This window comes from Macrobrachium nipponense, chromosome 6 (assembly GCF_015104395.2).
Source record: "Macrobrachium nipponense isolate FS-2020 chromosome 6, ASM1510439v2, whole genome shotgun sequence".
Taxonomy (NCBI): Eukaryota; Metazoa; Arthropoda; class Malacostraca; order Decapoda; family Palaemonidae; genus Macrobrachium; species Macrobrachium nipponense.
Genome location: NC_061108.1, coordinates 16,208,733 through 16,236,594, shown reverse-complemented (window position 1 = coordinate 16,236,594; position 27,862 = coordinate 16,208,733). Strand labels below are relative to the sequence as shown.

At 39.8% G+C, this 27,862-nt stretch overlaps 1 protein-coding gene across 1 annotated transcript in view; it reads right to left on the bottom strand.

Annotated features, from left to right (window-relative positions):
- Positions 1-14,337, bottom strand: part of LOC135216427 (long-chain specific acyl-CoA dehydrogenase, mitochondrial-like) — a 39,819-nt gene extending 25,482 nt beyond the window's left edge. Inside the window, exons 1-3 of the mRNA XM_064251785.1 lie at positions 14,148-14,337; positions 11,184-11,363; positions 7,899-8,036 (exon numbers count right to left, since the gene is read on the bottom strand). Coding sequence (XP_064107855.1) covers positions 7,899-8,036; positions 11,184-11,363; positions 14,148-14,245 — 416 coding nt within the window. The 5' untranslated portion in view covers positions 14,246-14,337. The remainder of the gene's footprint in view (positions 1-7,898; positions 8,037-11,183; positions 11,364-14,147) is intronic.
- Positions 14,338-27,862: the final 13,525 nt, after the last annotated feature.

The window sequence follows — 27,862 nt, the reverse complement described above, 5'->3', positions numbered from 1 at the left end:
TAACTCCTTCTTGTCCATCCAAGAATCTAAAGAATGGAGTGCCTTCTTCATTGAAATTGCAGGCTTCATTTTCAGAAAGGCCGAAGATTTGCCGTAGCCGAGCTCGAAAAGAGAGAACGAGGAGAAGGAGGAGCCGCCGGACTAAGAGAGTCTCCAAACTCTTGCAGCAATAATGAGGCTAAGACCTTATAAGTCGAGAGTCCCTCATTTGCAGGCGGTTCGTCATCAGACAAATCTTCTAAACCTCGGTCAGAAGAAGGAGAAAGTTCACGTTTGGAGGGAGAGTCCTTCCAAGACCTCCTACGTTCTGAAGGAGAGGAACTCCTATTTGGAGAAGAGTCATAAATTCCAGGAACGAGTCTCCGACTCCTGCCTCCTGGCTCTTGACTCTTGCCTCCTGACTCCTGCCTCCTGCCTCCTGGCTCCCGACTCCTGCCTCCGGACTCCTGCCTCCTGACTCCGGACTCCTGGCTCCTGACTCCTGCCTCTTGGCTCCTGCCTCCTGACTCCTGACTCCTGCCTCTTGCCTCCTGGCTCTTGCCTCCTGCCTCCTGCCTGGATGCCTCCACACTCCTGGCTCTTGGCTCCTGCCTCCTGGTTGACTCCTCACTCCTGGCTCTTGGCTCCTGCCTCCTGGGTGACTCCTCACTCCTGGCCGGTGCCAGACGTCTGAAAGGTTCATCCAGGTTCGTACAGGACACCTCACCTCGAGTAGGAGTATCGATCCTGGCGGCAGATACCTCCATACGCCTGGAGGATCTTTTGATCGGAAGGGAAGAGTCTTTCCTTCTAGGAGGTTCCTTTGACAGAACTCCTACAAAAGACGAGATCTGCTCTTGCATCGCCATCATGAATCTCTTCGTAACCTCCTCTTTATCCTCTTCGGGAGGAGGGGAGGAGTCCATAGCCTCCACCTCCTGCCTCCTTCTCACTCTGGTTGAAAGAATGGCTCTTCTTGCCTTCTTCACTCCCGAAGGAGACTCCTCAGGGAAGTTTTCTGGGCTCGAATCAATATCCGGAGCCTTCCAACTCCTCTTGAGTGGCCGAGATCGATCAGAATCCCTCCAATCACGTCTCGGAGATGAAGATCCCGACGACGAAAACACTCACGCAGGACGCTTTTACAATAGCGATCCTTGGCAGTCCTGGGGTGTCACAGAAACCGCCGAAGGGACACCTGATCAGTGGGGATTCTCCACAACCTCCTTTCGGTTTTCGACATTCCTTCTCCTCTGGGCATGTGAGCTTGGAAGAGGTCTAGACCTAGGAGCGTTGCTGAGCCGACCAGATGCCCCCTCCACTACACTGGGGACACTCATATCACTGTCCACTGAATAATCACTAGCCTTACCTTGTATGGCAGCCATTTTGTTTTCCATCAACTTGAAGGCTGCTTTTAGATCCGCCAGTTCTTTCGCTGAATCTACAGGTTCTGCAATAGGTGAAGGGCTGCAATGGAAGGAGAAGTAGCAATACTTACCCTTGGGGAAGATCCAAGCTAGGAATTAGTTCAGATCTAGAACTACTCAAACTTCTATAAGAAGCCTTCCTCACTCTTTCTCTCTCTAACTTTTTTAAATAATTAGTTAGATTCTTCCATTCGTTCTCACTCAAATTCTCACATTCCTTGCAAGTATTAGTAAAAGAACATTCATACTCCCTGCAACCCTTGCATACCGTGTGAGGGTCTACCGAAGCTTTCGGCAACCTCACCTTACAGCCTACATTCACACAACGTCTCACAACCATTCCAGAGTCAGACATTTTAAAGAAAAATCCAAAATCAAGTCCACAAAACAGTCCACAAAAGCGTATGCCAATCCAACAATCCAGATACGTCACCAAAAGTCGGTCAAGAAGATCAATTGCCGGTGAAAAAAGAAAAATCAATCGAGAGGAACCAACAACAATGTTGATGGCCCGGGCGACAGAAGAATTCTGATTAGAAAACGGGAATGGTTCTAGTCCTGCCACCCAGGGCAGGGCGGTAGATCACCTGACCTACCGGTAGCGTGTGCCGCGAAATTTGAAATTCTGTCGGAGACGACGGAGTCTATAGCTAAGTATATATCTGGCAGGGAAGTTGAATGTATAAAACCGTTGTTTTACAGAGGACTGAAAACGCTAACCCGTTATTTCAGTGCTGTTCAGTGAGAAGTCGGAGTTTATAATGAAAGTGGGGCGCCTTTCAGTAATGAAAACACAGGATTGTACTGCCTGAAGAACCGCTTCTCATGGGCTGGATCAGGGAGGACATTTCTATTACTTGGAAGCAGAGCTGGCAGGGCGGAGAACAGGGGAAGTCTTCCGTTATTCATCTACAATTCAGGGTGAACAAAGAATAATTGCACACCTACAAATTACAAGATGTATTTAGAAGACAAACTCAGATGTCTGAAGAAATCATTCTGCGTCATCGTAGCAGCAGGAAGACTAGGCTACAGACTTCTGTTACTGTGAGGTAAACGGAAAGATAACGAGTCTAGTGAGATATCTCTGTCTGAAAATTCTTGCAACGTCTAAGGCGATGAAGTAGAGATGGTCATATATGTATGCGAGAATTCCAGCCAACCAGAGACCTAAGTCTGTGATTGGCGGGCAGAGATTCGATTCGGTAGTCAATCATTGCAGAGGAGGAGAGACAAAACCCAACTGAACTATCTCGGAGAGCCAGAAGGACTGGCTGCGGCAGGCAGGGCTGGCAGGCTAGCTCTTGCTCACTTGTCATCTTGAGTTGCCAGGTAATCCATTCCATGAAGGAATGCGTTCGGCTAGAATCATCGAGCGCAAGAAAATACGCTAGAGCATTTGCATTTTAACCGAAACGGATTTCAATGAGTGCAAACGCTGTGGTGGTGTTGTTGTAAACAATACCACTAGTATCTCAAAATCGAAACTGGTAACTCTTGGGGGGCTTGCAAGGCAGTCCTGAGTTGTAGTTCAATCAAGAGGATACTATTCGTCTCAGTCACATAACTGTAGAGTTACAGTTTGTGCCTACACCTCGGACAATTCAACTGATAACAGAAGCATGTCGCGAGAGAAATATACATAGTATATTTGTAGGTTCCTGTACATAGACCTCCAGCCTAAATTTTCTTCCATTCAAGGAACAAGAATAAGGACTGGAAGCCGACCTCCTTCATTCTCTAATGAAGAGCACGAAGGTGAAGTTTTCCCCAAGGAAGACTTCTACGATGATAACAGGATACTGAAGATGACTAGTTCAAGCCGAACTGGAAGTTCCCAAAACAGTAGCATTGGAGAGGCATTCAAACTCTTGTTGCTATCCATCCTAAATGGATTGACGGATGTTCGGTAAAATCCTAGGATTGAACCAAAAACAGTCTCTCGGGTTCGAATTCCGAGGAGTAAACTCCACTGAATTCCTCTTATTTCCTTATTTCATTCTGGTATAACCAAGAAGTAAAGGGAAAAAAAAGAGAGGAGGATTGACTGTTATTGCCCATTCTTCTCTATCCCGGGGTTGAACGCCTACTGAGGCAACGGACTGTCAGGTCCATGCAGGCCGAGCCCCTCCTGAGACATTCTTCCTTCAGCAGCAGTTCTTCCTTTGAACGCTAAAAATTCCAGGAATTCAAGCATTCGGCGAGATTCCTGATTATCGTAGTAACAATTACCATGAATTCTTGTCTCGCCCAAGTGTTTGCAGATCGTAGAAGACAAAAACACTCGGAGTGCGAAACATTCACCCCCAAAATTTCGTCAGACGATCATTGGGTGGTGGTTTTCCCGATTCCCATAGAAATTGAAGAGGAACGGGCAAGACCCTTCCTCAACGACTGGGACTTACGTCCGGTTGGACCCGAAGGTCCCTTCAGGAACACAGTCCCCGATGCGGAATCCTAAGGAGAATGCTCTGCAGGATCCCTCCCATTCCTGTCGCAGCTATAGGAAGAGAGGGAATATGGAAGGAAGATTGGATGCTCTCGCTCGCCTTGCCAGCGGAACTAGCAGTCGGAGAAGCAAGTTATGGGCAGCCATCAACCTGCAGTGATGGCCGCTCTGAGTCTAGGAAAACGTTTTCCCGAGGAGGGTTACGAAACTTGTACAGTAGGCGAAACATCTCCCGCCACCGTGACCTTTGTCTGGATGGGTGTTACAGACCAACAGTTGAAACTGAGGCTACGAATATAGAAAGAAACTCGAACAAAACAGCAGTTTATTTACAAGCTTACTAACAATCATAAATGCAGAATGGTTTCTCCTATTTACATAAAAATAAAATCTTACAAGATGCAAACTGGGGAAACAGTGTGGTAATGAAATACTTGCTGGCCAGTTTTGCAGCGGTACTCGAAGCAACGGCTTCACAAAAAGGGACAGCAGAACCTTCAGATGGCTTCTTGACTTCGTACTGCAGAAAGAAAAGTCTTATCTTGATACTCAAAGGGCGGGTTGCTCCTGAAAACCACTTGTAGGACGTTTCTTCTCTGAAAGGGGTTGCTCAGCATCGAGACATGTGTCTCTCTCTCTCTCTCTCTGACTGCAGATGACTTAATTTGTTTCTGTTTACGCTTTCTCATGCGTCCTCTTCCTCTCTTATCCTTCGTCTATTCTTTATTCTCTTATCTCTGATGATTTGATTTTTTCTACTTCCTCAGGGCATATATACTATATACGACGCTCTGGGGCAGGACTGAAAAGAGCGGAGCCTACCAGTGAACGTCACCGTCCCTCTAGAAGACTCTCAATGAAAATGTTGCATCATAATATGCAGTGTTTCTAACAACGCGACGGCGCCTGCTGAGTTTCATAACACACCTGGGGATTCTCAAACAATCATGAGAATAGATGCCTCCAACACGTGCGCGAATGCCTTTTGCTGCAGAACTACTTAAAGAAAATGCATTTTCCTTTCCTTTAATATATAATCCTTTGCTATAGAGTGATTACCATGACAGAGGGGCTGAGCGTGCACCTGACAGGAGAGAGCCGATACAGTCCTCCAACACGTCTCAGTCCTTGTCGAGGCCGAAACCTCTCAAGAGCACCAAAGGGGGAGCCCACACCGGTCTCTGCGTGCACAGTCCAGCGGGACCGCCACATGAACAGCGGTGATGGTCGTCACTCCATGAGTCTAGGAAAGCGTCATCGTCCTCGCCAGCCCCCACGATCTCCTCCAACCACTTGAGCATAAGATCTGTTTGGTCCCAAGACCAAACCAGGCTCGTGGCCGGACCGCAAAAAGTGCATTCATCACGGTCACTCCTGTTCGCCTCGTTCCTCCCGGTGTAGCCCAAGGAGGTTGAGGGACAGGTGAGGGAGACCTGATGCTCCTACCCTGCCTAGGTGGTGATTGAGCTGCAGGTCTGGACTAGTGGTCTCCTTGCAGAGAAGTGCTGGACCACGGACGGAGCATCGGTCGTGTCAAGGGAGCTGCTACAAGCGCTCCTACCCTGCCTACCAGCACAACTGGAAGGCTGGGAGGACTGCAGGCGATCACCAACCCACGGTGGCGATCGAGCTGCAGGTCTGGACCAGCGGTCTTTTTGTGGAGAAGTGCGGACTGAGGATGGTAGCGTCGGTCTCGTGTGTCAGGGGAGCAGCTACCAGTCATGCAAGCCGTCCGGTGACAGTCAGGGACTGGTAGTGTCCACTAACGCGGTGAGAGCGAGCACCGTCCTCTCAACGCGCCACAGTACCAGGTCCAGGCGAGGCTGGACCTGGTGACCAGGCCCAGGCGAGGCTGGACCCGGTGACCAGGGGAGACTTCTTCACAGCCTCGCTACGTGAACAGTCTGGTGGGGACGTCACGTCAACCCTCGGTACATTACAATCGCTGCACGAGCAATCGCCGGTCTGGCAAGAGTCACCTGAGCGACTCTTACCATCCTTCCGCTCCGTGCCTGGGTCCTGACATGGTGAATGTACTCAGCAGTCTGGACCTTGGCTGCACGGTCACCCGTAGGTCCGCTTGCTCCGAGGACCTAAAGGCCCCACACTTACGGCCCTCCACACCAGGGTACACTCTCCGGTTGGTTGGGGGGCAGGGCGAGGGGGGGGGGGGGGTTTCTCACCTTCCATGAGCTTGCGTATGGTTCCAAGTTCCAGATGCAAATCAACAAAGTAAACAAAATATAATTCAATAAGCACTTATGCAGATCCACACTACAAGTACTACAGCAAGGAAAAGTTTTGAAAAAAAAAACAGCTTCGTAATCGAAAGCAAAGAATGTCTCACGACGATGGTGGGAAGAGAGGTGAACACACGTATTCATCCGACAGTGGCCGAAAGCAAAGTGGAATGTTTACCTCCAGTCGGGCGGGACTCCCAACCATCGGACCAGCAGTTACCACCGAACTACCTTGTTAGAAACCTTACACCGGTCCAGCTGGCGCTGTAAGTAATTCCCCTATGTAAAGGACTGAGGGTTTGTATTACGTGTTGGAACAAACAAGCAATAAATAGGTTAATATTCCTCTCATTACACCTGTGCAAAAAGCTGCCTTTCTTCACCTGGAAGAGCCTGATGGTCAAAGGTCAACAGGATCAGGCAGAGGCTACAGCAGAACTTCCACAAAGCTTCTGCCTCTGAGACTGTTTAATAACCTGTGAAGGTAAAAGTGCCTTGGTTTGCATAGAATCTGTGGAAATGAAGCTGTTTCAAGAGCTTCCATGATGGAAGAAGTCTGGGGATGCCCATTAACAGCAGACAAAAATCAGGGTAGCAATACTACTTGAGCCTGAGCAAGCATAACTGTAAGGATTGTCCATCTGTGAAGTATGGTGTAGTTTCAAAGTTGCTGAATTAGGTTGAACTGGTCAATAAATAGAGTTTTAGTTCAATCTCGCTGCGACGAGATCCATTTGGTTATATGCCCAACGGCTGCTAAAGGTTCATTCTTTTCTTAAGATGCACACTTCTATGTTGGAACTCCCTGCCCATCATTGATATTGCCTTCTAAACCTCCGTCAATGGCTTAAATATCAGTAAAAGTTTCCAGTCAGCTAATGAGCCAGTCCTGTTTGCATAAGCCCAAGTGCCTACTACCTGCTGGCCAAGGTGACCTTCTAAACTGTACAATGTAGAAACCATTTAGATGATTTTTGTAGGTTAAGGAGTCAGGATGAAGCCTAATCTCTGGCAAACTCAGTTCTACTACCAATGCAGACCTCTGAACACTTCTCCAAAACTAACAAGGTATGCAACTAGGAGAACCAAGCCAATGTACACCCCTGTGAGAGGCAACTGAGGTGATTCTCAGTGGACCTATCCTCTGGACACAATCTGCCACTATTAACCTACTTGTAATTATATTCATTCAACTGTTCAGACTATATAACAAATGATATTCTCCACTTGAAAAGCACCAGTCTGTTCTCCCAAAGGAACAAAACTAAATAACTAATCGTTTTAGTACAACTATGAAGTCTATTACATCTTTACCTGCACTGCAACTTATAAGAATTATAGCAAAAACCAAAATGTACCAACCCAGATAAATAGTACCACAGCATGGAAATATTCCTAAAATGAAAACTATTTGTCTAATGTTTTATCTTTATAGTATAAAAATAATTTGTAAAGTTTTCAAATGCTTGAGGAGGAAAGCTACTTTATTTAAAAATTCTTTTCTGCCAACAAGGGATTCGACGCAATTTAACCTTTATTAAAATTAAATGGTTGAAAGCAGTCTACCCTTTCACTAGTATCCATCAAGCCTCCACTTATCCAACCAGGAAGGTATGTATTCACCCTTTGCAAGTGAATACATACTCAAAAGGTTCTTGATGGAAAAAACTTTCTGTATCTACTGACTGGCTATAACAGCTGAACCTTAATCTTTACTTCTATGGAGTCTTACGTGATAAACAAGACTACTAGAATCCTACAGCTTAACCTCAATTGACAAATAAATAAGAAGATAATTACTGTTCCTCCATAATGATTGCAGCATCCTTAAAGTCTCCACCAATGCCTCCTACTTCTGCCGGAGTATCTGTTCCAAGAAGGCCTTGTTCACCTGCTTTTAGCCAACACTCTCGACTTATTTGGCCATCTTTTTCCCATCTAAAAAATATAAATGAAGGAAAATGAATCATTATGACTTTCATTAATGACAAGAAAATACTTTTTACAAATACACACAACTTTAATATCCTTACACTTAAAGCAAAATCTCAAATACATTTTCTTTACAGTTTAGCAAGAGAAAATCTACTTAAGCATAAACTGTTCCACCAACAAATCATAAATACTTCACTGGTTTTTTCCATTTTATTACCATGGAACCTGTTTTGCTTTACATCTAAACCTTCTTTAGAGATATCAATATTAACACCTAATAAAAATTGCTAACGTACGACTGAAAAGATATGGATGTCTACTAAATTATTCCTCTATGAGGAGATAGTTTATAGTAAAAAATACATTCAACCTCTCCCATTATATCTGAAAAACTAATATACATAAAAATACTGTTAGGAATATGTAAAAAAAATTTTACACTACAGTACAACATAATAAATTCTTTTGAAATTTCATCATCTGAAATATTGTTCCACCCTATTCATGATATTAAACTCAATAGCTTCAAAATGTCAAATGCTCAACAGCATAAAAATCTTTCTAAGTAAATCTAGACTACTAATGCTACCATAACAGTAGGTAAGGTCAACTTCCAAATTACAATGTGGTACAAAAAGCATAAAAGCAATACCTCTCCTCCAAGTGCTTTTCCCCAACCATTCATCCACTTCCCTCAGGACTCTCTTCGAGGAAGATAAAAGGGCAAATTTTGTAAGACAGCAATCGCTCGTCCTTTTCCTCATCAGGAAAGTTGAAGCAGGCGAAATCAGCAGTGCAGGTTAAAAAGAATCTGGGAAGTTGGCCAAAAATACTTCAACAAGTTTAAATATGGTAAAGACAGTGTGGAGACATGATCCACTTCTTCATCAGAAAAAACAGATGACAAGAAGGCATCCCCACTCTTAAAAACAGTGCCCTTCTTCAAGAACCCCACCAACAATAAGCTGTCGATGAATCTGTGCCAAAGCAGGGTGGAGAAGGAGAAGGTGGCGCCGAGCAACCAACTTATAGCGCTGAGTGTCCCACAGCTGGCGCCAAGTGGACAGGAGAATGGGAGTGCAGTACCACGTTTGGAAGTCGACAGACGCTCAGAAGTGAGAGGTCACTTGCGATGGTCTGATCGCTTAAGAGCTAGCACAGACGATAGAAAGAACCCAGAATCTCTGGGCCGTTCCATGAAATGTGATCAGAGCACGCTGCAGCAGCAGGAGGCGGCACAACAGCATAGATACAAGAAGGCTGCAGCCTCCAGTCCAGCTCCTTATGCTTCTTGACAGGTGGAAGGGAACTGTCTGCAAACAAAGAGTGCCTCTTCAGAGGTCAAGAGGCAACCAGACGTTGCCACTGGCACTTCTTGTTGGGAGAAGACACTTCAAAGTCCAAAGACAAATGAACACCATTCACTGAGACGTCTTCTGGTGGAACTCTGTGGCAGCCTGGGACCATACAACAGGCTCGATGGACTGCTTGTGGGCAAACCCCACCAGCCTCCCTTGGACTTCTGGTATGTCTTCTCCCCGGGGTGGGGGAGTGGGATAGTGACCTTCATCTGGGACCACTGGTAGAACGCACAGCTACCACCTCAGGCACAACACTGACACTTGTTGACTTCTCTACAAATGCTCTGAAAGACAATCCCAATGCCATTAGAGTCAGCTAGAAAATCAACTGTCTTGTCAAACCTAGATTCAAGGCTGGCTAAGGTGTTAAGATTGGAAGCATGGGAGCCAAGTAATGGAGTATGTGGTAATGAAGTAGGAGGACAAAGAATGGGAGAGACAGCGGAATAAGAGGGGAAGAAAATGACTTAGGCCACGCTCAGCATTCTGTGCAAGAATTTGTGATAGTACAAAAATTAGAATGACACCTGCTGCACGTTCTGTGAGGGTCAGTCGAAGCAAGAAAACGAGAACACGGAAAACCTGGAACTCCGGGGTACATATGCTGATGCAGAAAAGGAGGAGAAGCCATCATAATATCAGCCAAACACACACTAAACAGAAGTGAAACGGCAATGAACTGGGAAAAGGCGTAGCGGTGTCATCCTTGACCGCTCCTCACCCGAGCTAAGCATGCGTTGCCCGATATCACAAGATTCCTTGCTTTCATCTGCTTTATAACTGGATCCAGCAAGGCGCTAGAAATTATCCTATTGTTAAGACCAAAGGTTTGTTCGCATTTGAACAATAGCACTACGCTCTGCTTCTACTGACAAAGGAGTAGCCTCTACATTTTCTGCTCTATGGCTGCCTTCCTCTTTCTATCCCTATCCAACTTTTCCGAATGAGATTCCAAGATCTTCCAGTGTTACTCATCCCACCTTTGACATTCCAGGCAGGTAACGTCCCTGTTACACTCCTGCCCCCTTTCACTTTACACATTTACTGTGAGAATCAAAGCTGATCTTAACTAATCTAGTTTAACAACCTTCAGTACAAAACTGAACATGAAGAACTAGAATCAGACATATTGTAAAAAATTCCAGGATTAACTAACCAAAAAAAAAACACCAAAAAGGAATAGTTCATAATTGAACAACTGGAAAACCAACAAAAAAAGTGATAAGGAGGACTGGCAAAAACCACCAATGTTGGTTAGGAGCCAGCAGAAAACAAATTGATAGCTCTCTGCCAAGCTGTACCTGGCGATCACAAAAGGGGGCGGGTCCTGTTCACTTACCCAAATTTGAATTTTGGACTGCCATGGTATGAAACTTTCAGCTAAGCAATTGCTTGGTTAAGCCACTTATGTAAAATTATGGTATTGAACACTACCATAAATTCTTGCTAAGTTGGATATGAAATCATCTTTGCATGATAAAACCTTCACTTCTTTTGCAATTTACAATCTCACAATGTGCCTTTGGTGATACATTTTAGATACGTAGCACTAAAGGTCCTTTGCAGAAATCCTGTCCCCACCACTAGTTTTCTTTCTTTTATGTCATTTACTCCCTTTTGATTTTCTCTGACTGTTCAACCTTATCACTTTATCTAGCTGTAGTTTTCTTTCTCATTCAAGATCAAAACCTAGGAAACATCCTTGAAGTCTCAAATGTGATTTAGTGGTCTAAAAAAAAATTGATAATAGTTACTATCTTGAATGCAACAGTGGATAATCTGTACTTACTGGGAATGGTAAGGCAAAACTTCTTCATTGAAGAACTTTCGGACGGAGGTTCTGAGTATATCGTGGTCTTCGTTAAAAATTGCTCGAGTACCAATATCCATCATGGTTGGTGCTTGAGCTGTTGTTGGTCGATAAGAGACCATGGTCTCTTCTGCATCAGCTGAAGGTTCTCCATCACACCTGAAACAAATATTTCAATACATAATTAAGCCATTTATTTACAAAAAAAACTATTTTAGATAGGTATATATACGTAGTAGCAGCTAGGAAATTTAGTCCCCCTTCGTGTGATTCTTTTCTCTTTAGTAACAAAAAATCGGGTAAAAATTTCACATCAGTTATTGAAAAATTATATATTTACAAATTGGCACAGGATATAGGTACGGCAGCCGTATCCCGATCGTGGTAGATATTGGTACGGCAGTGAATTGCGCATGCATCAATTTCAGACTTCCTGCCGTACAAATAATATAGTGCGGTGAGGGTACGGCAGATTCTGTCATTGGTGCCGTATTTGCGCTCTTGGCTTGCTGTAGATACGGCAGTTAGCTGTATCCGTTTACTAGTTTGCTAATCATACTGTATTATGTAAACCAGAGTTCGGCTTTTAGGTGGGACAGTCACGCTTTTTGAACATCTGTCCCCCTTTTTTCAGTTAGCAAAATGTCCCTCCCCCTTTTTTTGTTTGTTTAGCTTTTGTGAATTTTGTCCCGCTTTTTTGTACTACAAAAACAACACTATCCCGATTTTAATGGAATAATGCTGAAATTTGGTTTAACTTTGCCATTTCACTACCTGGTAAATTCTATCGTCTTCTCCGACAGCTGCAATATACCCAATGAAGTGAATTAAAAGAATATTGTAAAGTGTATAACGGCCCTTGCAACTGCTGATGTCGGGCACAATGTATATATTTATATATAATCCTCTTTGAATCGCCTCTTCGGAATTCTTTTCAGGGCCGATTCGATCGTTCATGACCTACGTATATACCATGAATTACCCAATTTTTGACAGTTTGAGTCTTCATAGATGTCTATGGCTTTCTTCAGCTCGTTAAAGCCTGAAAAACATCTGTTTTTCGGCGAAAAAAAACTAATGTATTTCCGCGGTTCATGCTGTTCCGTCACCATTTATCTTGCTGTCACTGATATGCCCAAAGACTGTGTATATGTTTCAGTATACAGTCTTTGGATATGCGTGAGGCGGTAAACAAGGGTTCGCGCATGCGCAATTCACTGCCGTACCAATATCTACCGAGATCGGGGTACGGCTGCCGTATCAATATCCAGTTCGTTACAAATTAGCAAATAAATAAATAAATAATAAAACCAATAGCTTAAAATAAAAGACTTGTTTTAGGGTACTAATGAGTTGCATCTTCACTTGAAATGAACTTTTGAGCACATCCACAAGAGGACTGTTTCATAATCCAAAGGTGAGAGGAATAGTACAGGACCTCTGGAATTGAGAAGTTCAACAGTGAGGTACATTTACTGCTTGTTGGTACTGCTGTTCTACAAATCTGGTAGCTCTTGGCAGGCAAAGAAGATCAGGGATCAATTAGGGATCAATTATGAACATGAAAGACCTGTTAAAATCAAACTTATGGCAAATTGACAAACAAGAGACCTTACGTTGCTGGTCCAAGTCAAAAGTGCTAATGTTAGGAAACACAACCCTACCACCATGAACCCTTCTATCTAAAAAGAGATAAATCTCTGGCAGCGACAGTGATCCATAATGGAAAACAGTATTCTAGTAAAGGAAGAACAAACAACCTTACTGTTAGAAATTATATGAGGCCTTCAGTACAATATTTAACTTCAGTGCAGCATTTGCTGACTTTCATTAGTTGTTTCTCAAAAATAAGAGGAGTCAAATGTTACACCAAATATTGTTAAAGCTTCAGATATTCAGGGGAGCTTCATTTCTAATAAGTGGAGACTTTATTACACCCACAAGAGTAGCATCATCAATAGGCTATAATGAACAGGCCAATAATCATAGTATCACTTGTACTATACACTAAAATTAAGCAGACTAAGAATACCTAGTACCTACTAGGACCTGCTGGAACTCCAGATACAATACCCCTAGGTAGGTTTTTCTTTGTTAAAGATCCCATCAACTGCAACCCACTACCTACTTCCTATGGTAAGGAAATCTTGAAGTAATCCCAAAACATATCCACCCACGCCAAGAATCCAAGTTTTATAAAAAAGTACCTTCTAATTTACTAAATAAAAAGCAGCACTAAAATACATTATATAGTAGGTAAATTATTCTACGCTCAAACCCCTTACCAAGATCCTCTTGCAGATAGTAAGCTGCATTTTTTTCTCAGTGATTCAATACTAAATATTTAGCCTATCAAATACCTATGTGCAGATTTTAACTTTATGTAATTCAGTGAATTTGGACTCGTACTAAACTGTATGATTATCCATTCCTTGCCAAGAGGTTCGTAATAAATACGGTGCCCTTTTTGCATGTAAACTGGCAGTTACACCGAAATATAGGGGCGTAGCTAGTGCCAAACAGTTTTACCTTTTCCCAATAGCCCATAATATCATTATAAAGAGGGAATGGGTATCAAATGGATAAAATTTCATAGGTATAATACCTCAGATCATATAGGTAGGTCGGGTTAATAAGTTAACAAAATGACCTCAATAGTGATATAGGCTAAGGTACTAGATTAAAAGCTGATTTCTTCATCTACCAGGTTCAAACGGATAGCTTAGCCTATGCTAAAATGGGTTGGGCTAACATCAACCTATATGGCCCAGGGTATTTTGGCAAGAGGCCAAAAGCCTAATGTCGGCGCAATAAGGCCAGGCTAATTAACAAACCCCGAGAGTTCTTTCTGTCCACTTACCTAATAGCTAGGTTCTACTAAGATACGGGACTGGTCATAAACCCGTACTCAAAAGAAACGGTGTAAAACTCTGAACAAATTACCTTCCTGTTGTTCCAACGGCTCTAGTGCCAACTGCTCTTTGTGCGTAGAGCCGGCCTACGTTGCTCAAACGAGAAATATTCTTCACAAGGGAGCTCATTATGACGGTGACGGAGAACTTTCACTGGTAGTGTTTTCCCAGCTCGTACGGTCGTACCTCTGCGACTGCCGACTGTGCGAATATATGTAACAGTCTGAGTCTGCGCAGTGGAATGAAAGCCAGAGTCCAGCTGATGATTAGGTAATCCCTTTTCAGTAGTATCTCGTTCAAAATTCCTTTAATTCGTATCACAAAAGATATAAAATGTATATGTGATCAATTAATAATTATAATTATTTTGTAAATAATTATAATATAACGCTTTATGATATTTTTATAAATTGTATCTTAAACACAATTATTACAAATTTTAAGAAACACTATTAGAAATTACATGTTCAACAGCTGGTAAGGTGTCATCCTTAATTGGGGTGAAGTATTGCGTACTTAGTATACTAGTCACGTAATCTCGTTATTCGTAGCCAAACTTAGATATGTGAGACTGCATGAATCTTGCGTAAATATGAAATACTGAATATAGATACGTATAAGCAAATTACTTGAAAAGCTGAAAATTGAATAGGCTTGCAAGTAGAACGAAAAACTGGAGTTTTAGAAGGGGCAGTGGTTAATCAGCAACTAAGCGCTAACTCAACAAACATTATTTTTATTTTATATATGACAAATTTCCAGGATATGCATCTTGTACGGGGTATTAAGATAGTTTTGACATAATTTCCCAGATTCTGGTATAGTTATTGTTATTCAAGGAGCAGAGTATAGTTTTACTGGTCTGGAAGAATAGGGAAAATGTAATTATAGTGGCGATGTAGCCTATCCTGTTTATCGTAGAATAACTGAAATTTGACAAATTTCAAATTAATTCAATTTGTGTGTGACAAGTTTCACTACAGTACAGACAGGTAATCAGTTATATAAGTAAACTTATGATAGTTTACCTCACATACTGCGAGTTACTTAAGGTACGTTTTCTATATTTAGTGAGGTGCATAAACAGAGGTCAAAGGTTAAAATCAGGAATTGCGAGCCGTTTTTATTCCCTGAAAGCATAAGATATAAACTATTTCCGTGTATCTTCCTAGATACTTGAACCTGTTACACCGTTGTTCTCCAATAATATATTTGCATTACCTATATTTTGTGCTGGGTATTTTGTTCTTCTGTAAATCATAGTAAAAAGTGTACTTTCATCTTATGAATAGTTCTTGCTTTAAGTTTTCTGTTTTGGCTCTTGTTCCCCCCTTTTTTTGTAGGGGTTGGGGCTAGAATTACCCGAAACGCCATCGAAACCTAGATGAATATATTTTTTGGTAACAAACACCGTTGTGAGTACCTATAAATTATAGTACATATCATTTTTGTCTCGTGATCGGTGGAGATCTCAAAAAATGATAAAATAAAATAAAAAAAATTAAAGGGCCAGGGACCTACTGAAAGAAAAAAAAGGGGGGGAGCGGGTGGGGGAAAGGTAGTTAATATAACGGAAATGGACTAGACGCAGTCAAGTTTAGGAAAAATTCTCCTGAGTTGGCAGAGATAGAGAAAAAAAAATTACAAAACGTGTAAAGAAGAGAAAGATACCAGGATAATCATGAAAGATCGAATAAAAATTAATTGGAAGTTAAAAAATATATACTAAAACGAGGAGAGAGAAAGAAAGATTAATGCAGACATTTCTTGCAGATTGATGAAAAGTTGAAATATAGGCTACGAAGAGGGCGTGAAAAGCACCACCCTTTAAAAAAAAAAGAAAAAATGGGGGAGGGAGAAAAGACGGGAACAAACCCAATAATGTGGTTCCGGTTGAGGTGATGGATGATATTAAAATAACAAGACATTGGAAGCAGAAGAAAATAAGAAAACACGAAGTAATCTCTAATGAATTGTTCAATCTGAACGGTCCCGCAGATGAAGCAGACATGGAGGCAGAGGAAAGTAACTTTTTTTCGATAATGAGAAAAAATATCTTCGATTGAGCGTTCAGGAAGCGGAAAGACACATATATAAACAAATAAACACACTCCAGACAAAAGATAAATAATTCAGCGATTAAAGCTCATAAAGAAACGGCGGTTGATGTGGCACGTCTTATGTGAGTGTGACGTTGATTTAAGCAACCTGTGAGAATGTGAGGAAATACAAATCCTGCCCCTGGAAAACAAAGCAACAAATTTGAGCTTGAAAACCGGAGAGAAATTCATGACTATGCATACAGGTAAACTGTCTGCCAGCCAAAGCAACGCAGAAAATAACGATCGAGGAGAAACTGTTTGGAAACGACTAATCAGATTCAAGTGTGGGAAAGACGATACATTGATTAATTGCACATTGCGTTCCGAGGGAAGAATAAAAGTGGTTCAAAACTACGTCGTTTAGCAAGAAGACAAGATGAATGCAATACATATTAAAGACATAACACACATAAGAATATTAGAATGAGAGTCTCTGGTATGTCCCCCATCAGCATAAAAAGAGTAGGAACTGAAGTTAGTAATTGCTGCAGCCTAGAACAACTCAGAAGCTTTGCTTTTATAACATAAGGTGTGATGAGTCAGCAGTTCTGACAACTGATCACTGACGAAAGAAAAAAGGACAAGTGAGGAATGGTTCAATGAGTAGTAAGTAAACGAATACAAGTGCGTCAGACATATGTGCAAGGAAAATGGACCTTTAATAAAAGATAAAGAAAGAAAATAAAAAGATAGATTGCATGCTAAGAGAAACCAGAACGCACTGAAATGCAGCTTAGGTAACTTCGCTGAAAAAGGCACAAAAGAACTGGTGAGGCCACCTTATTTGGGACTTTGAGCGGAATCTGGTGTAGTATGACCTGTGACCCACAGGATAGATGGAAAGGAAATTTTTTTTTAACATTATAGTTTTGGATGAAAATAGGCTAATTAAAGATGCATGAGGGATTGGCTTCTGTTGCTAGGGAGAGGCCTTGGCTCATACCAGGCCTCACCTTTACCACTGTTGGCATAAGCCTAATTGATTCAAACCAGGTGAATATATAATAAAATAATAATTCACTATGGAACAGCTTTGACCCAAGAGCTTAGTAACAATACTCTAAAAACAATATGGAAATGGAATGGTTGAGAATATCTGTAAAGTAAAAATACTGAAAAAAGAAGAAACAAATGAATGAAGAGATCGTAAAGCTCATGAGAATCATTAAGAAAGAAGAAAGCTAGACTCAGCAGGGTGGATCTGAAGGCTACTTTCCGGGAAAACACCAGGATGAGATCTACATTCAAGCAGAACTTTTGAAAACAGTACTAAACATCACATCTAATAAATTGAAATGATGACCGTAAAGGCTCGTAATATATCGCTGCGGAGTAACAAATAAGCAAGAAAATATTAAGGAGCTATGAGGCTTAAGACTAATACGTTTCCGGTGGAAATGTTGGTTGTGAAAAGGCATTACACCATCTTGTAACACTAAACGAAAAAGGGAGTTTGATCACCTGTCACTCAGAGAATAATGTAGAGTGGGTAAACCTTGGAGGAATAATTTTCATTATTCCTCCAAGGGGCAAACAGGACGCAGAAGATTAAGTTATGCTACAGAAGCTGGGCCGCTGGTATAGTGGTTAGCGTCGTGGTATGCCACTCAGATGTGGCGGATTCGCGTCTCCCCCGGGCTATGAGAAAAATCACTGGCTCTGTATCATGATAAGTTACTGCTGCAGTGTGGGGTCTGCGGTAGGAGGTTAAAACCTACATTCTTTGGAAGCTTTAATTTCGAGTCAATGGCCCCTGTGTGCTTGTTCCTTGCAAATAGGTTTATTCTACTGAAATAATAATTCATAATAATATAATTATAATTTTATGTAAGATTATGGTCTTATATCGACTTATTTATTTACAAGGAACTATCATTAAGTTGTATTATATGCAGGAAAGTGTGATAGTCGAGGATTGGCTACAAACATTCAAAATATGATACGTACTGGAATCCACACTGTAGAAGATTAGGGACCACGACTCCACGTAGATCGTGGTAGAAAGAGCAGAATATAAAGTCTAACGCTTATATCCTAACAGTTAGCTGTAATAACGTTAATGGGAAAAAAAGGACTGTTGTTATGCGCAGTTAAAGAAGTGCAGTCAGTTTAAAGGTCGCTCAAATCGTCCGTCCCAACCGTCACCACCTCCACCCGATCAAATTACAAGGGCAAGCAAATGCCTTGCAAGAAGAATATCTTACAATCAGTGAGATGTGAAATGAGGAAGATTAGTTAGAAGCCAATAAGACAGCACAAAAATCAATAGGTAGGCTATACCTTCGTCAAGCATCCAGATAAAAAAAAAAGAAATGAAAAACTCTCGTCATCCACATGTGACTTCCTTGATAGTCAAGATACCGCAGCAGCTAAGATTCACGTGAGACAAGCAAGCTGATACAACTAAAGAGGGAAGATTATGACAGGCTAGATAAGAGGATAACTATATCTCGTAATTCAGAGAAACCAGATGCATAAATACAATTCAAAACGGGGGTGATGAGACAACCATATCTAGGTACTCCTACAGGAAATGACAAATCCATGGAAAATGCAGTCAGTCGCTATTACAGTTTTTTTGGGGTTAGAGAGAGACCAGAGATAAGCATTGCTAAAAGTCAAAAGATTACAATACTTTACCTTAAATTAGAAGAAAAAAATATTATCATGGTTACACAAGGTGAAAAAAATTAAACATAACATATCAACGATGTCCTGTTAGATGAAGAAGTTTTTCATGAATGATGACGTGTCGTTATAATACTTCTGCTCTCGGGATGGAATACAAATTTTAGGCCAAAAGTCAAGCGCTGGGACCTATGAGGTCAATCAACGCCGAGGAAAGATTGAGTTTAAAAATGCTTTAAATGCCTAATAGGAAGAAAACCTCTCAATTGTTAAGAGAGGGTAGAGAGATGGGAGAAAGAGAATAGGGTCCGGAGTGACGAAGCAAGGAACCTTAAGTAATGCCCGCAGGCCTGCAATGCACCGCGTGAGATGCACTGCGGCGTTACCATATATCTATGGGCGTTACCCCTCTATATATACGGGGAGATTTTTGGCCTCTATCCAGTGTTTAAGCAGGAAATAGGAGTGGCTGAAGAAAATGCTTGGAGAAGGTCACACATTCAGAGTGGACTACCCTGCTAGTACGAGTAATGAATATAATTGGAATTATAGATGATCTGGTGATAACTTATAAACGTTTTATCCTTCAATAGAGACCACAGCTCACCAACCTTACCCGGCAGTTTGCAATGCTATCTGGCTGTAAATTTTCGTTCTAAGAATGGAGTCAGAAAAGTAGTTCAAGATCTCATAGTTCTTGCAAAGAAGCAAGTCTAATAATGGACTGCAAGCATTCAAACTGATCTTGCCAGTTGGATTTTATATTGTGAAGGACATTTTCTATTAGCGACAGGAAGGTTACAAGGGTGTTATCAAAGTACGAAGAGATAACTGTAGCGATGAAGTGCTGCCCGTAGAGTGTTTAAGTTACTTAATCGATGGAATGATATCCTTATAAAATGGTAACACTTGAGTCATTCCGGGTTCGGAAGCGTAGATTAGTTACTTATTATCTGATAATGGATCTCGTAAATTTTATGGTTCCTTTAAAAGAGACTTAGCCACGACTGCACATCGAGACACTAGAATTCAGTGATTCCCAACCTTTATATACCTTAACCAACCGAAACCATTTTTCATGTCCCAAGAAGGAACCTTTATCCACAGGCACTCATATATATATATATATATATAATATAATATATATATATTTATTAATATACACACACACCACAACAACCACACAAATATATATAATATAATATATATATCTATATATATATATATATATATATATATATATATATATATATACATATGCCATTATCAGGGGTTCCGCAAAAAATATTGAAATAAATGTGTATTGCAAATGACGCTGATCTGATTTTATACAGCTCGAATAGCAGTGGTAGATATTATATGACACACACACACACACACACACACACACACACATACATATATATATATATATATATATATATATATATATATATATATATATATTGTTCAAGATTTTAGCTAGAAACAAGGAAAGGATTAATCTTTAACCCAAGTTTAAGGTATTTATACGAGTTGCCCCTTCGACTTTGTAGGAATCCATTCTCCTTTTTCTTTTGAAAAGCTATCCTCTTCTCCCATTGGTTGTTGGAATATCCTCTGCAGGCCTATTGGGCAGAGCTATCCAGGAGACCTTACCTTACAGACCTTACAGTTCGTTCGGGTTGCCCCAGGTCCCTCAGTGTGAGGCGCCTCTAATGTCTACCAGAGAGTTGCTAGTACATCTTCCGGTATATTTTGCATCTTCCAATCTTGGATGGTCTGGGATGCAGTTTAGATATTTGTCGAGCTTATTCTTAAACACATCTACGCTCACTCCTGATATATTCCTCAGATGAGCTGGCAACGCATTGAATAGACGCTGCATTATCGATGCTGGTGCGTAGTGGATTAATGTCCTGTGTGCTTTCCTTATTTTTCCTGGTATAGTTTTGGGCACTATTAATCTACCTCTGCTTGCTCTTTCTGATATTTTTAGTTCCATGATATTTTCTGTTATTCCTTCTATCTGCTTCCATGCCTGAATTATCATGTAGCGTTCTCTTCTCCTTTCTAGACTATATAATTTTAAGGATTGTAGTCTTTCCCAGTAGTCTAGGTCCTTAACTTCTTCTATTCTAGCTGTAAAGGACCTTTGTACACTTTCTATTTGTGCAATATCCTTTTGATAGTGTGGGTACCATATCATATTGCAATATTCAAGTGGACTACGAACATATGTTTTATAAAGCATAATCATGTGTTCAGCTTTTCTTGTTTTGAAGTGCCGTAACAACATTCCCATTTTTGCTTTACATTTTGCCAACAGAATGGCTATTTGATCATTGCATAACATGTTCCTATTCATCATCACACCAAGGTCTTTAACTGCTTCCTTATTTGTGATTGTCTCATTATTAGGTCCCCTATATGCATATAGCTTTCCTTCTCTGTCTCCATAATTATTGATTCAAATTTATCAGAGTTAAATACATCCTATTTACCTCTGCCCAATCATATACTTTGTTAAGGTCTCTTTGTAGAGCGTTCCTATCTTCATCACAAGTAATTTCTCTACTTATTCTTGTGTCATCAGCGAAACTACTCACTACCGAATCCTTAACATTACTGTCTATGTCTTCAATCATAATAACAAACAATATTGCAGCTAGCACCGTACCTTGTGGCACACCGGATATTACCTTGGTTTCATCCGATTTCTCATCGTTTGCAATAACTATCTGTTTTCTGTTGTGTAAAATTCTTTTAACCATCTTCCTACTTTATCTACGATATTGTGTTTTCTAATTTTCTTTGCTAATATATTATGGTCTACTTTGTCAAAAGCTTTTGCAAAGTCTAGATAAACCACATCTGTTTCATTTCCGCTTTTCATATTTTTGAATATGTTCTCACGGTGGACTAACAGTTGGGTTTGTGTACTTTTTCCGGGTACGAAACCGTGTTGTCCTATATTAAACAAATTATTTTTTATTAAATGTTTCATAATATTTTTCTTCATTACCCTTTCATACACTTTCATAATATGTGATGTTAGACTCACAGGCCTATAATTACTTGCCTCTAGTCTTGATCCACTTTTGAAAGTAGGGGTAATATATGCTAATTTTGTGCTCATCATAAATCTTGCCTGTATCTACACTTTGTCTTAATAATATTGCAAGTGGCTTTGCGATAGAATGAACTACTTTCTTTAACAAAATAGCAGGGACTCCATCCGGCCCTGCAGCAGCTCCATTTTTAATTTCATTAATTGCCTGCACAATATCAGCTTCATTAATTTCTATGTCAGCTAAATATTCACTATTTTCGTCCCTTACTTCTATATCATTATCTTCATTATCTATTCTAGGGGTGAATTCTCTCTTATATCGTTCTGCCATTATGTTGCAAATTTCCTTTTTTTCATTCGTTAATCTCCCTTCAATTCTCAGAGGGCCTATTTCTATTCTTCTTTTATTCATCTTCTTCGCATATGAGTATAATAGTTTGGGGTTTGCTTGATATTTAATAGGGTTTTTTCTTCCAAGTCCCGTTTTTCATTTTCTTTTGATTGTATAATCTTTTTGTTTCTGCATTTTCTATCTTACTTTTTAGTTCTATAACTTTCCATGCATTTTTTTCTTTTGCAAGACCTTTTTTCCACTTTCTGATTTTCTGGAACAAGATCCTTCTGTCTCTTGGTATGCATGAATGATGTTTACTTTTCTTCTTCGGTATATATTTATCCACTATTTTCTCCAATATTTTATATAATATCTCCGTATTTACCCTTATGTCATCACTTACGAAAATGTTATCCCAATCTTTGTTTAATTCTTCATTAATTTCTGACCATTTTATATTTTTACTGTAGAAGTTGTATTTTCCATATCCTTCCCACTTTTTCATTTCTTGCTTATCTCTATTTCACTTGCTTTGGAATGAACTGTTAATTCTATGACATTATGGTCTGAAATACTCGCATTATAAACTATTATTTCTTTAACATAATTCATCTCGTTCACAAATACTAGGTCTAAAGTATTTTCCTTTCTTGTTGGCAGGTGATTTATTTGTTGAATGTTGTATTCTAGTAGCATATCTAATAGCTTTTAAATTGCCTCTTATCTTCTGCACTACTATTACTCTCTTTTTTATATGTATAAGTACAACCACAATCTCCTATTCGTTCTTTCCATTCTACGAAAGGAAAGTTGAAGTCACCAGGTAGGAGAATAGTCCAGTCCTTGTGATTTCTACATATATCATCCAATTTTTCAATTATTAAGTCAAACTCTTTAGTATTAGGAGGTCTATATATTACTATGTTCATCAATTTTTCAGATTCAAATTCTACCGCTATTAGTTCACATTCTGAGTTACTATATTTCTCATATATTTTTCCTTGTTTTTTGTCTTTCCCATATATTGCAGTTCCCCCTTGATTCCTATTTTTTCTATCTGATCTATAAGTTTGGAACCCTTTTATTTGATCATCATTCCCAGTCTCTTGGGAATACCAGGTTTCACTTATATTCATTATATCTATTTTCTTTTCATTTTGGGTTAGTTCTTCTAAGTACTCTATTTTTCTTTTTGAGTTTCTCGTAACTAAACCCTGCGCATTCATCACTATGATGGTTTGCGTGTTTTCTCCTTCATTTAATATTGGTAGTAATAAGGATTTTCCCATGTCTCTTTCCTGTTCTGGTATGTTGTTCTTTTTTCATTTCCAGAAATTCTGACATTAAAAAATCCAACTTTCCATAATATTTGATCTTCCTTCATCATAATTATTCATTTTGTGTCTGAATCTGCAATTTTCTCCGTTTCTGCAATATCCTCTTGCATAATAAATACAGTTATTATCTCTTGAGTAGAATTTCGGAGCTGATGCTTTGAAATTTTTTGCTGACACCTCTGCATATCTCATTGGTGGTTTGCTTTTCTCTTTTACCTGATATTCTTGATTTCTCTCTTTATTTGTTTCTTTCTTATTTTGGATTTTATTACTTGGTTGGTTATTTATTTGATTATGATTCATGGCTACAGGGTGCATATATTTGCATTTTTTGTCGAACTTACATCCTTTTCCTTCTTTTAGGTTTTTACATATTTTTGGATGCAGATCTCTGCAATCATCCCCATAGCCATCTAAGTATGCACATTTACCATATATTTCATAGTTTTGACATACCTTAGGATGTTTGTAGTAACATCTTTCTCCAAATCTGCAATTCCCTCTTTTCAAAAGGTTGCAGATTTTGTCTTTCTTGTCTATATTTTCCTCTTTCCCGTCATTGTGTAGATCTGGGTAGAGCCTCTTCGGGATTTGCTTTTCTGTTGTCATATCGTAATTTATTTCTTCGTAGGTATGCTGCTTTATTGCCTCATATGTAGTATCAATGAGTATCTCTGCATCCATACTTTTATCTTGTTCTTTGTTTTCCTTATTTTTTTCTGTCATTTCATTTTTGTTTACTTCTCTTCCGTTTTCCTCTTCTTCTTTTTCTTCTTCTTCTTCCTCTTCCTCTTCTTCTTCATCCTCAACTATTTGTACATTCAATCTTGATTTAATAACATTGTCTATCCATGATAGACATGTTGAACAAAAAATTCTTGTATCTTTTCTCAAATCTTGCATTACCTCAGCACACTTGAAAAGGCCTGGAATCCAGGAGAAAGGTCTCAGAAGAACACCAGACCTCGGAGAGGCCAGCTCTCTTGCCCCTGACCAGACACCGCCCCCCATCCTCTCCTGGGCCTGCTTTCCATGGTTTGGGAAGCCCAAGTATACTTTTAACAGTCCATAGTGTTGCGACTTAGAGAAGGAGGCAACCAGCTTCATCACAAAAAGGTGCTGTAAGGGAATTTCCATTTCAACCAGGGAATTGTTTTATCATTGCCTGTATTTCATTTCATTTTCCAAGGCAACTTGTGCAGTGTTTCATTCCCCTTCGCCATCTGGGCTCAATTCTGTAATTACTTCCCTGTGATACCAGTAACATTCCCCTAATGAATTAAAGCCACGAAATAGTTTCTGCTGTGTAAATTTCCCAGTCATTTCATTTCCCCCGGAGTGGCCTTTTGATTGAGAGAAACAGTGAGTAGAGTTCACCCCACGTGTGCCCTGCCTCATACCTATCCCTCTCTACTTCCAGACAAACGCTGTGCCTGGCTGTGGTAGAACTTGGAAGTCCTTCAAGCTTGCAATTTTGCTCCGTTGCACAATTTTCCTAAACACGTGACCAGGGCTGCACCTCCCATGTGTCCGGGTAGACTGAGAGAAGTTCTCCTACCCTTGTGTTTCCTGGACCTCTGTAAATTTATGTAAATACAGCGCTTCTTTTAAAACTAGAGTCCAGCTTTTATGTAAAAATTCCTCCCTCTTCAACCTTTTTTTTTTCTTGTTCAAACCCCTTGTACTCTAGTCAAGTCCTAAATCTTCAATGTAAGAGTATTTTCTGGGAGGAGACGAGGTGGAATTTTGAATAATATATATATATATATATATATATATATATATAGATATATATATATATATATAATTATTATAATATGTCATATAATATCTACCACTGCTATTCGAGCTGTGTAAAATCAGATCAGCGTCATTTGCAATACACATTTCTTTCAATATTTTTTGCGGAAACCTTGATAATGGTATGAGGAACCCCAGGGTTTCACGGAACCCTGGTTGGGAATCACTACGCGGCTAGATGCTTGACAAACAAGTAAAATACCCCGTTGTTAGACACACCATCATAGCTAACTTTAACCTTAAATAGATAAATAAAAAAAATACTAATGCTAGAGAGCTGCAATTTGGTATACTTGATGATTGGAGAGTGGGTGATAAACATACCAATTTGCAGCCTTCTAGCCTCAGTAGTTTTTAAGATCGGAGGCCGGACAGACAAATTACGGACGGACAGAAAAATAGCCATCCCAACAATTGTCTTTTGCAGACACTAAAAAACGTTACAGGACAGAAAAGTGGAAAGGAGTGTACTACTGTTGGTTTTCAGTATCCGAGGCCTTAAGTTTCTAGAAAAAAACAAAAAAACAAAGGGCGATCGGAAAGGAAAACACATTTTGAACATCTTTCCTTATATACACTGCAGATAAGAAAGGATTCTCATACAAAAATCCTTTTGTACTACAGTACAAATCAGAAGACTGGTATTAGTAAAATGTGCAAAAAAGAGAGAAAATTTTATAAGCTTTGTATTTACTGAAAAAAAATTTAGCTTATAATTCAATAATAAAAACAAAATCTAGGATTAGACCGTAGAAAATAATGTTTTCTTTAACATACAGCCTGAACAAATCCACATGACGGTTTTCAGACATTGCAGACCCTCTGTAAAATATCTGTGTAGAAGCCTTGTTTCTGAAAATGCTAAAATAATCAGAAATACGTTACCAGTCTACATAAAAATGCTGACAAATACTTTCACTATAATATTTTAGGCTTGTCTGAATGCCAAAGTGGGCGGAGTTTCGTGTCTGAACGATCTCGGCGGGAATCTGTCACGACCACGGTCTAGTAATAGTAAATATACCTAGACCGTGGTCACGACCAGGTTGCTGGCTTGCGACTTATGTCTGTCATGCACAGATCGTTCAATGCATGGGGTTTGTCTGCCGATATAACGCTATGGCGACGTCTCTTCTAGAGATGATGCCATGTCTTCTCGAGAAAAAATCTTTGTTCAGACTGAAGTCGGTGCGGAGATCTTTCATCCTGTACGAATAGTGAGTGTGTGGGTCGATAACGACAACCGTTCAGACAATCGTTCAGTGTATGGGGAGATCTTTAGTATTCAGTTTATGCTGACTTAACTTTCACAAACAGAGGGATCAGTGACCTTCTCCGTTCTGACTCCTCAGAATACGAAAGTAAACAACAAAACAACTGTAATGGTTTCTGAGAGATAAGAGACGACGTGAGATGGGGGACAGTAAAATAGTCCGTGCAGAGCATAGGAGTAAAGTAAGAAGACTAAAGAGAATGAATTCATCAGAAAAATGCGTGACTCGTCAGAAATGTAGACCGAGTCGAAGGTATCTGCGTCCGTGCTTGATGAGACACCATTGCTCTTAGCAACTGTAATCTTTTAGATTTAGTACATAATTTCAGGCACAGGTGAAAGCTCTGATAAAAAGTGTTTTTCTCCATTTATAAAACTAGATAGATTGTTTAGATTAACATGTGATAAAATAACTGATGCGGTGATCATTTTTAGATTATGTCCCATTATCAGTCCACTTCGTGTGGAGCTTTATTTTTATTATTGAGTATATATATATATATATATAATATATATATATATATATATATATATATATACATATACACACACACACATATATATATATACATATATATATATAAAAATATATATATATATATATATATATATATTCCCTGTGTCGTCCTTCCCTCCAGCTATAAAAAAGAAAAATAAATAGAATTACACCCTGGTTCAGTAAAAAAAAAAAAAAAAAAAAAAAAAAAAAACACACACAGAAGAATTGCTTTCATTTCTTGAAATCCCTTAAGATCGGTTTTCTATTGAGAAAATATCTTCTGCTCAATAATCTTTGTTTCTAATCATAGACTGCAAAAGATGAGGAATATATAAATTTTGCCAAGATCTGTCGTGACTTGCGTGTTTTTTTTTCATTTGGCAAAGTATCCTCAAAAAATGAATGTGAAGTGCAATTCTAAACATGGCTCTGTTTGTTTGCTTAATTGTAGTCATGATAGTCATTATTCCCGATAAATCTTAACTTTTATACAGTGTTGAATTGAGCAAATTTAAATATTCAGAATACGTATGCTTCGTGCAGGTTTTATGCCTTTTGATAAACAAAGAATTAAGGGCCCCATACACTGTACGATTGTCTGAACGACTGTCGTTATCGACAAACACACATTAGTCAGACAGTCCAAACATTCTCCGCACAGATTTCAGTCTAGAAAAAGATTTTGTCTCGGGGAGACATGGCATCATCTCTAGAAGAGACG